Source organism: Charadrius vociferus, unplaced genomic scaffold (assembly GCF_000708025.1).
Source record: "Charadrius vociferus isolate BGI_N301 unplaced genomic scaffold, ASM70802v2 scaffold1413, whole genome shotgun sequence".
NCBI classification, from domain to species: domain Eukaryota; kingdom Metazoa; phylum Chordata; class Aves; order Charadriiformes; family Charadriidae; genus Charadrius; species Charadrius vociferus.
In genome coordinates, this window is record NW_009647827.1 from 805,923 (window position 1) to 817,056 (window position 11,134).

At 46.6% G+C, this 11,134-nt stretch overlaps 1 protein-coding gene across 1 annotated transcript; it reads left to right on the forward strand.

The window, feature by feature from the left end:
- Window positions 1-1,121: 1,121 nt before the first annotated feature.
- On the forward strand, window positions 1,122-10,154 carry ANKK1 (ankyrin repeat and kinase domain containing 1). The gene is made up of 8 exons (XM_009882454.1): window positions 1,122-1,309; window positions 4,884-5,178; window positions 5,602-5,753; window positions 6,692-6,741; window positions 6,839-6,994; window positions 7,266-7,384; window positions 8,381-8,426; window positions 8,806-10,154. Exons 1-8 carry the CDS (start codon window positions 1,122-1,124, stop codon window positions 10,152-10,154), a joined length of 2,355 nt encoding a protein of 784 aa, XP_009880756.1.
- The last annotated feature ends 980 nt before the right edge of the window (window positions 10,155-11,134 follow it).

Sequence of the window (11,134 nt, forward strand, 5' to 3'; positions counted from 1 at the left end):
TTCTTTTCCTTCTTTCTCTAAAGCCTTGCCGTTGTGAGTGATGGGCCGCTGCCAGAGTGCCTCATGTTAAATGCAACAGAGAAGTGGCTTGCAGTCCCGCCTGGCTCAGTCTTCTTCCAAGAATTTCTTCAGATCTGATATCTAGCTAAAAATGCCAGGGCAAGACTCATTGATGATTACCCTTCAGAAATACTAATTATTATTTGAATTGCAATAGCCCTGAGGAGACCAGCACCGTATTGTATTTGATATTGACTTACCTACAGAGGTAGTCACTGAAGTCGTTAATGACATATATGCACAAGATCCAGACGACTGTTGTTAAACCCTTTTTACAGCTGGGGAGTCAAGGCATAAAGCAACTAAAAGCATGCATGCTGTTACTAGTGCTCACGTGGTAATGGTTGAACTGCTCAGACCAGTTCTTCAGTGTTCTCTTGTTTCTTCGATGCTCCTTGCAGGCATTTGGTGGCATACTTTATCCCTGAGGTAACCACTCTGCCTCACCATGTTTGTGGTAAGTCTGTTGAAGTGTTTTCTCAGGTTCATGTACTCACAGTTGCCAGATGCTAGTTCTGGGGTCTTCTCTGTCCTTTATCTTTTTGGATAATGCAGGGACTGTTTTCCACTTCTTCATCCAGCTCACATACGCTGTGCTGCACAGAAGCCTTGTGGATTTCTCTCTGTGCTAGGCCTTCCTGCCCTTTAAGTATGTCTGCCTCACTCTCACTCAGCGTATACAGATGCCTCAGGTGGGGCATCCCATCTTCAGCACAGTGCAGTTGCTAAAGGATTGTCACATTGCACTGTTTTTCATCTTGTAGTCTTTCAGCATTCGCCCAGCCAGTGCTCGATACGAGAGAGGACAGGCTTATGGAAACATAGACAAGTCCCCGGCCTGGCCCAGTTCTGCACAGTAGCCTGGTGTGAGTGCTTGGAATTAAGTAATGCAGCTCCTCTGCATACCAAATGAGAGTGCCACTTGGGATCCACCTCTTGGCAGTAAGTAACATGGCTCATCTCGGGTAACTCCCTATGCGAGTCAGAAGTAGGAAGAGCTCCTTCGTTCTTCCCGGATACCGCCTGAGCAGCAGGCAGCCAGCCAGGCTGCCTTTTCTGTCATGTCTTCGGAGAGAGACCGGCAACTGGGCAGCTTAACTGTCTTTAATAAGGAGGACTTTGAAGAAGACTGGATTAAAGTGGCCAGCGGAGGCTTTGGGCACGTGTACCAAGTCAAGCACAAGAGGTGGAGAACAGTTTATGCTGTGAAATGCTCCCCGTTCCTGCTGCAGGACTCCAGCGTGGAGAGGTAACTGTGCGGTCTCTTCTAGCTCAGCAGTTCAAACTGTCAGTTAGAGCCATCTATGGCGATTCGGTGCTAAAGCCCTGAAGGAAATGTTCGCATGGCTGCTGCTCCCTGGGAAGTAAAGCTTTTGGTGCCCAAAGGGAGTGGCAAAACCACTAGTGATCTGGAGTGAGTGCTCTCTTTCTCGCTCTCTCTTTCTCTCTGCAAGTGGGAAAGGAACACCTATTCAGAACAATTAGTGTTGAAATCTGGAGGCTGAAGGAGGCATCTGAAACTAAACATGGGCACGTTTAGCGGCCCGATTACTTATTTGCAGCTTTCACTGGACGCTTGGACTAATGGGTATCTACTAAACGAAATTAGTCGTTAAAATCACCAGGTTGAAAGCTGAGGGACAGAGAATTTCCAGCTGTTTTTCCTGAGTTTGCAAAGATCTCGGCTCCCTCGCTTGTCTTACCCTCCAGACGTGCTCTTTTCTCTTGATGGTGGACCTGCACCTTCCAGTCCACTTCTTGCTCTGTCTCTTGCCTGCAGAGACTGCTGCTGACTACCTTGGGTCTGGAGATAAAACAAAGCCAGGCAGGTATAGGCAGCCACTGCCAATACCACATACAATACAGACAGTCCCGCTGAAAAAAACCAGTGGAGCCAACGAAGTTATTAATTCTAAAATTTTATTCCGTTTGAGGTGGAAGGATCCTGCCTGGTTGAAAATCACATGCTCGTATGACTTTTCTGGTCATGTTACCGACAACAATTGAGATGGTTCAATTTGAGCTGTGCCTGTCCTCTTCGGTTTGCACTGCTTATGCTCTTTGGATGTTACATTTGCATTTTATTCTCTTGGGGGGACGGGAGTCAAGTTAATCAGTTCTGGTTCTGCATGTATCAATTCTAGTCAATATAATCAGATGGCTTTCATGGATTATCTGAACTCCTAGTGTACACTCCAGAAGAATGCTTGAATATGAACAGAAATGTCCATCGATGTTTCTTTTTTCTTTTTTTTTTTTTTTTTTTTTAAACTTATGTCTGTAATCGCCAGGATTTGGAAAAACTAAATCTGAATATCTGGGGAAAAATATCTAACAGTTCATGTGCCTTTAATAGTTCCTGTACTGGTCTCCTAGGGACTGAAAGTTATACTCTTTTGTCTTTAAAACAACTTTGCACTCCAACGTAATGTTAGAAAAGACTTTCCTACACCGCACCCCCCCCACACACACACCACCCCCCTCGTGTCCAAACAGCCTTGAGGCCGCTCTGACTTGTATTTCACTTTTCAGTAACCCCTGTGAGTTGTGCATTACAAGGCAAGACCGGGCTATCCCGCACTACGGCTGTGCCGAAACTCCTTCCTTGCCCTGGGGGCTGTGAGAAGGGCCAGCGCCGGTCCCGTCGCCCTGTGCATCTGCGGGTATTGTTCAGTGGCTGTTTCCTCTTGCTCTAGAAGGTTTCCACGTTTGTGAGAGGCAGGTCTTCGCTGTGCAGTCTGTCTAACGCACGCGTACCCGCAGAGAACCTCTTGGGGTGCGCGGCATAGGAATCTGTCTCCAGCCTTCTCGCGTGTAGTATAACAAGGTTCTGTTTATCTCTCAGCGCTAAGTCCAAGCCCAAATGCAAACCCGAAAGCTTCCAGGCCGCTCAGGGGTTTGAAAAAAAAGCACAGTTGTCTGGCAAGGCGAGGAAAGGAGGCAAAAGTTTCAGAGGAGCGCTTGAAAGTCGTTAGCGCTCCTGGCTGCCAGCTTGTAGAAACAATGCGCCTCGTCAGGAGCTATGAATGAAGACAATGGCGTGGCGACTTCCATCTGCTCACGTTCTTGATGCGTGACCAACTGCTTTGCACCGTTCATTCAAAGTGATGGGGCAAATTGACAGCGAGTTCATCAACCTTGGGTGGTTTTGCTTGTCAGGAGACAACGGGAGACGGGTTTTGTGGGATGATGGAACACATCCCTGTGGGTACGTGAAAGCGGGGAGGGCGGGTGCTTAATGACTGCCACTGAATCTGTGTATCACCTGAGAGAAGGAAAGAGAGCAGCTGAAGATGGCTCACGCCTCAACTTCTGTCAGCTGCACAGGCTCATAGGTGGCAAGTCTGTTGAGGCTGAGGAGAGGAAAAAAAAGTCACAGGGAATCCACAGAAAAAGAAAATACAGGCACAGATGCAGCCACAGTATTTTCCAGAGGGCTGAAACACTCATTCTTATATGGGAATCTCTCTGGGGCTCTTGCTTTTCTCCCTTACAAGCCACATTTCTCGGGGCTCCCACTGCTTGTTCAGTATCCACCTTCTTGCTGTACCTGCTCGCGTATCCGTGCTAATGGTGCAAGTGCCTCCTCCCGGGCTACCCTCACTTCCTCTGTTGCTCCCCACAATCCTGGTCTGCCACAAGACTCAGCCGAAGCTTCGGTATGGGTCAGCCCTCGCCAGCCCCTGGGGTGCCAGGGAGGGAGGCAGACAGACAGGGACTGTGCCTAGCGATTCTGCCCCAGGAAGGGAACCAGAAATCACAGAAGTCACTTCTTTCTCCACGTCCATCATTTTCCTGGGACAGGGAAAGATCAATCTGCAACACTCTGTGCTGCAGGCTGCAACTGTCTGCCTGCATTAAGCCTTTCTTCCACAGCAGGAAAGACAATACCTGACATTCCTCATTACAGAGGTACGTTTTACTGTCGGGAGTCTGCTAGAGGAAGTCTGGCCAAAGGATTTGCTTAGCTGAACTACGTGTAGAGCTATTAGTGGCCTGGCATAATGTTGCTGCAAGCTCAGATTCGTTCCCAGGGTGTGCTTTTTAAATGCAGTTTTGGCACTCTACTGCTTGGCTGCTGTCAGCATGCTCTGGGCACCCCAACTGGTTCTGCAGGTTGGGAAACGTAAAGATTTAGTGAAACAGGTCTGCCAAAACTGGCAACAATGGACAGACACATCTAGACTCCCTCTGGGACCAGATTCACCGTGCTCGGGGACAGAAAGCTGCAGGCAGAGGCATAGGTACAGCTGTGGCCGAGGCATGCCTCTGGCCCTGCAAGCCTCTATATACTGGAGCTCAGCAGCTTAGCGTGTCGTCGGACCCTGGCTGCCTGCAAGCAGTGTGCAGGCTGTCACTGAGGCAACCCTGCGGACATGCAGTATCTGAAAAAGGTGTGGTTCACCATGCTGTGCCTGCTCCTGACATCATGCTTTCAGGGAAGCATCACTTGGGGTTTTCACCAGCGTGTGAAAATGAGCATGTGCACCGGGCTTTCTGTGATCACTGAAGGTCTCCTAAGAGCTGGACTAAGATGGATGTCTTGATCTCTTTCTCTAGTAGCCTGGTGGTTGAATTTGCCCAAGCCGTCCTCGCCTCATTTTGAAAAGTCCTAACGCCTCCTGTGTTAGATCTTAGTTTGCAAAAGAGCATGATATGGTTGTGTTCTCACCAAGTCGAGGGGCAAATTGGAATGAATCTTTTTGGGGTAGGCAGGGTTGCTTGGGGAGGCCGAATATCACGAAGCTACTGTACGGTAACTTAGCCTATGAAGCGCCTGATACCATTCATTGGTTCCACTTTTTTCTTTTTAATTTTTCCAGGACCAGTATGAACTGTCTGATGGAAGAGGCAACCAAGATGGAGAAAATTAAATTCCAACACATTGTCACTATCTATGGGGTCTGCAACAGCCCGCTGGGGATAGTGATGGAATATATGGCGAGAGGGTCCTTGGAGAAAATTCTTCCCACTCACAAAATGTCATGGCAGCTCAAATTCCGGGTTATCCATGAGATGGCCTTGGCTATGAATTTCCTGCATAGCATGACACCTCCTTTGCTGCACTTAGATCTAAAACCAGGGAATGTTCTCCTGGATGGGAATATGCATGTCAAGGTATGACCTTAATGCTGTGTTTGTAGGGCCAGCTTATTTCTCAAGTAAGAGAAAGGTTATTTTTGCCAAAGGAGTCCAGAATCCCAATAAGTCAGGTTCTTCAGGAGCACTCAATGAATGATTGACCGGTGGGGCTTGTAAGAAGCAGCTGCTAAACAAATTGCATGGTATTCTCAAGAGCATATGGGTAATGTGTGCCAGAACTGGGAACGTAAGGCTCCAACTTCGGAGGAAATGCTGATCTCCCAGACTGGATGGTTAAAAGCACTGACTACAATTTTACTAGGGTTTTATGAAGTTTCAGCTGCTAGGCACCTCCTCCTATCCCTGGTCATGAAGGATGGAGGTATCTCCCAGCTAATATAAGGAGGGGTGAGATTGTGAGCATTACGGGGGACGCTCTCATTTTTTTTCTGCTTACAGATCTCGGACTTTGGGCTATCAAAATGGATGGAGCAGTCTAGCCGAATGCAATATATTGAAAGCTCTGCTTTGAGAGGCACTTTGAGCTACATCCCTCCTGAAATGTTTCTCCAGAACAGCAAGCCTCCAGGAATCAAATATGATGTGTACAGGTAAGGGCTGCCTTTCCGTTCAGGGGTCACACAGGGTTGCCGCCTAGCTCTTACCTGGAGCAAGACAGACTGGCACATGGCCTCATTTTGTTTATATTCTGGTGCTCTGCTTTGTATAGTGTCCTTGGTGGGGAACACACTGGGAGTGACGTGTGGTACTCCAACCTCAGTGGTGGAGAGTGAGGAGGAGCAGGATTCTCTGTGGATAATCATCCATCTCTTACCAGACACACCTCTGTGCAGCACTGATCCCACGTGAGCTGGAGACTCTATTGCCTTAGGCTCCATCACACCCTGTTAGGTTGCTGGAAGTCCTTATAGAAAAGGAGTAAGATCAGAGCACAGAACAGACGGTGTCTGCTCTTTCATGGCAGTCGCTGCTTACGTTTATATTGATTTTAAAACAGCTGTAATATTGCTTGACTGCTTTGGTGTTCAGCTTCATTTTGGTCAGTAACAGGTGGAGAAAAGATTTCAACTTTACTTTTTTCCTTTTGGCCAAAGTGCTTTGCAGCCTACTTACACAAGCTACATACATACATTCTGGAAACTGATCAGCTCCTTAGCCACTGCACTATACAGTAACCTAAGGCAAGAAGCAAAGGAGGGTTTGCACGGCCACAGGGACTTGCAGTAGTTGAGTGCTCTAAAACCCAATGTGAATGAAGTGGGGGGGGGGGGGGAAGGCACTGGGAGCCAGCCGTTCACAGGAAATGCTCTAAGTCCCTCATTCACGATACCAACCCTTTCGCTGAGGCATCAGAGATGGATGCGATTATTCATAATATCTTGTCCTTTTGTGTTGGGGGATGAAAGCCTTCCATACCGAAGAACTTTCTTCTTAACTTTCCCGTTTCTCAAGAAGATGAAAGCAATAAAGGAATTTTATATTTGTGTACGTATGGGAGTGATTGCTCACGATCTCTCGTTGTCTGCAGCTTTGGAATTGTCATTTGGGAGGTACTCATGCAGAAGAAACCTTACGCAGGTAACTATGAACGCTTCTTATATGCTCTGTGCTTATTAAATGTCTGTTACAGCCATCTTCACAGAGTAAAAGCCCAATGCTTGTTGCTTTTTTTCAGGAGCCAACATGATGGCCATTATAGTCAAGGTTGCAGCAGGAAAGAGGCCCTGCCTAGAACCCATCAGCGATGACTGGCCGGGGGAATGCCAGCAGATGGTTGACTTGATGAAGAGGTGTTGGGACCAAGACCCTAAGCAAAGGCCAAGCTTTACAGGTGTAGTAGCTGATGGTGGTATCAAGGGTCAGGTCAAGGGTCAGCTGCATGGATTAACGAGGGGGGGATAAGCTTGTGTACAACTCTGCCAGTTAAATCGCCTGCTACCTTGGAAATGTGGGCACCCGTTTGTTGTCAACACACCCTCTCTCTCCCTCTTTCCTTCCTCCCCATGTGGAAGATATACGGAAGACTTCCACAACCTCGGGTGCTGGCTGGGTTCTGAACATTTGGGTAGTCTGCACAGCTAACAGTCTCTTTGCTCTGGTAGATATCCCTGTAGAAACAGACATGCTGCTGTCACTGATACAAAGCCTTGTAGTAGATCCAGAGAATGAGCGCCTTGTTAGGAAGATGTCCCACAAGCCTGCCATCTCTGGGAACCAGCAGGTGAGGAGGGCTTCCTAGGACCACTTGGGAAATTCCACTGAGTCCTTTCCCTGTTCTTACTAGTTCTTGAGAACACCTTTCTTCTCATCGCTGTTTATCATCAGACAGCAAGGGCACCTCAGCAACCTTTGTGCAGTGTGTTTGCACAGGTTGTACATCTGTAATTCATTTATGGGGATAGGCAACTTGAAAATAAATTTAGCAAGCTGGCCAGTGTTCTAACTGATAGACAGTCTGAGAGGAAGAGTCTTCTTTCTACCTGCTCAGATAAAGGGGGTCTATCATGTATGCCTCAGTCATTAAAAGAAGCTTAAGGAGACACAGAATCACGGGGGTTCTGCTCGTAGCACTGCCATTTGTGCTCAGATGACAATTTTCCAGCTCCATGGAACTGAGGACATTCCAGTTCAAACAATTCTCATAGAAGGCAGGGAAAAAAGTTTTAAATCCCTGTGTTTCTCTGACTAAGAAAAAAATCAGGTTTCAGGATAGTCACAATTTTTGCCCAGCTACTGGAGTGTAATTGTACCTAGAAGTCAGCTTCATACAGGGAGAAGTAATAGTTGAGAATTATTGCTATTTTGAGGTTTTGCTGAGTTGTGCAGTCATCAAAAAACAAAATGCCTGAGTGTAGAGGATTGAGGAGGTGGGGGTGTTTGGGTTCCATACACAACAAAGCAAATTGCTAGCTGGGATGCTGCCATGGGCACGTGCTGCAATAAGGAAGGAGAATATATGTATGTTCAGGAGCAAATGAGTAAGAGAAGGAAACATCTCATTGATATCCAGAGATAATTTTCAGGCTCCCACATTCCTGTTAGTGTCATGATTTGCTCTGCTGCGTTTTGGATGCAATAACAGGATTGGATAAAAAGCACTCAAATAATAATACAAAATCCTAGAGCAGCAGCAAAGAATAACTCTGTGCAAACATTACAGAATGCAAATAAGCAGTTTTGTCTTACGGATTTTTCTTTTTCCCTTCCTGAAAATGAGAGTGACAAAGAAGAGTTCGCCTTCCCCCAAGACACCAGAAGTGATGGTAAGCAGGGGACTTTCTTTATAATTCAAAAACAAAGAAGTAGAAACCTACGAAAAATAGCCTGTTTCCTCACTCTGCAGTGATAAGGATGTGGCTCAAGAAAGATCTCTGTGCGCGTGACTCCTTTTTAAGTTAAGGCATATTAACCATACAGGAAATAGCAGATATAGTTCCTATGAGGGAGAGGCCAAATGTCCTGCTGCTTTCTAAGAGACTGCATGTAGCCGCCTTGCCTCGTTTCATACTCCCTGTCTCTCAAAAGACTTTTATTTCATTTCGTACTGTGGAGATTCTCGTGCTCTCCCTCCCATCTTGTGCACACCAAGCTTTTTCACTAGGTCTCACTCTCTTTCTCCTATTTTGTTTCCCTTGCCTTTAGAAACTGATAATCAGGAGGTTCATATCCCGCCTTCTTACAGTGAGGTGGAAAGTCCAGAGGACATCCTGTCTGAGGAAATCTGTAGAGTCCATGAAAATGGCCTCACGTTGCTTCACCTCATGGTGATCCAGGGAAATGTGGAAAAAGTGAAGTTTCTCCTGAGCTGTAAAGCCAATGTGAACAGCCAGGTAGTCTGTGGCTACACCCCACTCATTATGGCTGTTCAGAAGAGGTCGCCAGAGATCTGCTCGGTTCTGATAGAGCATGATGCAGACACCAATATGCCTGATGATGATGGTTGGACACCTCTTCACTTTGCTGCTCAGAATGGGGACGACAGAATTGTACGCCTCCTGCTGGACCACCAGGCACAGGTAAATGCTCAAGAGCATGACGGGTGGACCCCTCTGCACTTGGCGTCACAGAACAACTTTGAGAACGTGGCCCGAGTACTGCTGTCTCGCCAGGCTGACTCCAACACCCAGGAGGTTGATGGGAAAACTGCTCTCCACGTGGCAGCTTGCTTTGGGCACGTCAGCTTGGTGAAACTGCTTGCCAGTCAAGGAGCGGACCTGGAGAAAAAGCAGAAGAACCACAGAACCCCACTTCATGTTGCTGTGGAGAGGGGGAAGTTCAGGGTAGTCCATTATTTGCTGAAGAATGGGACCTCTGTCAACAGCCTGGATCAAAATCATTACAGCGCTCTGCACCTGGCTGTGGTGAGGGGCAAGTATCTCATCTGTGAGAAACTCATCAAATACGGAGCTAACGTGGAGCTACGGACAGACAAAGGTTGGACTCCCCTACACCTGGCTTCTTTCAAAGGACACATTGAAATCATCCACCTGCTGAAAGGTAGCTGTGCCAAACTGAATGCCAAAGGAAGCATGGACTGGACGCCACTTCACCTGGCTACTCGTTACAGCGATGAGCCGGTAGTCTGTGAGCTGTTGCGATGCGGAGCAGATCCCAACATCGCTGAGAAGTCAGAGTGGACCCCCCTCCATTTTGCAGTCCAGCGAGGCTCCTTTTTGACTGTCATCAATCTTCTGGAGTGCAAGGCAGATGTCAATGCTAAGAACAAAATGGGTTGGACGCCCTTGCACCTTGCTGTCCTCAAGGGCAATATGGCCATCATAAAGACCTTGATTAAGGCCGGTGCTCTGCTTGATGTGGAAGATATCACTGGCTGTACAGCCCTCCAGTTGGCAATTAGACATCAGCGAGAAAACATCATTACGCTGCTTCAAGGCAAGGACTCGTTGATGAATAAATCAGGGAATAGGACTCTGGTGAATGATGCGAAGATTTCAAGACCCAGATTTGTTCCAGGAAGGACAGATTTGTAGATTCATCAAGTTTGGCATTTATGACTCGAGTGTTCCAACATCGGGTGCTACGCCTTAAACCAGCATGTCCTGTTACTTGGTGATTGCTGGAAAATACTTTTTTCCCTTTGTTTTTTTTAATGGAAGTTTCTAAGCATGAACACTAAAGGAGTAAAAGAAAATGGAGCTGCAGAAGGAAGCTGACAAGTTATTTTCCAATCTGACTAAGCTTGTAGGACACTTTGGCCTGGTGATGCTGGCTTTAGGCAATGCTTTCCTGTTTTAATACTTACTGTGCAGGGATGGAAATGGATATATGAACTCCCTTTTCATAGCTGAAATGCTAAAACTGTGCACAGCAACCCATACATACATGTCTTCCACAGAGTTTATTGCTTTTATTCCATCTTTTCCTATAGAGTAGATTGGTGTAAAATGGCCTTGCCACAGGTGGGAATTGAATCATGAGATTCTCACCTGCTGCTGGAAATAGACACTAAGCATATGGTACAGCAATGTGTCAGATTTTCTGACATCTCATTTGTGTAACAAGAATAAAATAAAACAAGGAAGGAAGGAAAATCGCTAGTAGAAAGTATTTAAATGGATACCACACAGAGAAAAGAAATTCCAGAATAATTCCACTCTGTCCCTTCAGGTAAAAAAAGAGCCAAGAGCTTTTTTCCTAAGCATTCAAAGTACTTATTGACCGCCTCCACACTTCAGACTTTAAACACTGAGGCTGTCATTAGAAAGATGGCTCTAAGGATAAGCCAAAAAGCGTGTGCAGTCCTGAATCCTGTTTCCTGCCATGAAGGCTAGCAATAACCTCCGGTCTTAACTATAAAATGTGGCTGTGGGAGTTTCATAGGTTGATTGAAAGAATTCCTACTTAGAAAAGCAGTATCTAATTTGGGTTACTCCAAATTCTCATAGCCTTTTTTTGTTTGTTTTTTGTTTGGGTTTTTTTTTTTAAGAGCGCTGAGCAGCTGGGAAAGTTA

Bases quoted from the DNA above. Each gene is read 5' to 3' on its own strand.
- ANKK1 (XM_009882454.1), top strand. From the start codon at position 1,122: ATGTCTTCGGAGAGAGACCGGCAACTGGGCAGCTTAACTGTCTTTAAT. The intron at 5,754-6,691 runs GTAAGGGCTGCC...CGTTGTCTGCAG, and splicing joins ATCAAATATGATGTGTACAG to CTTTGGAATTGTCATTTGGG. The intron at 8,427-8,805 runs GTAAGCAGGGGA...CCTTGCCTTTAG, and splicing joins CCAAGACACCAGAAGTGATG to AAACTGATAATCAGGAGGTT.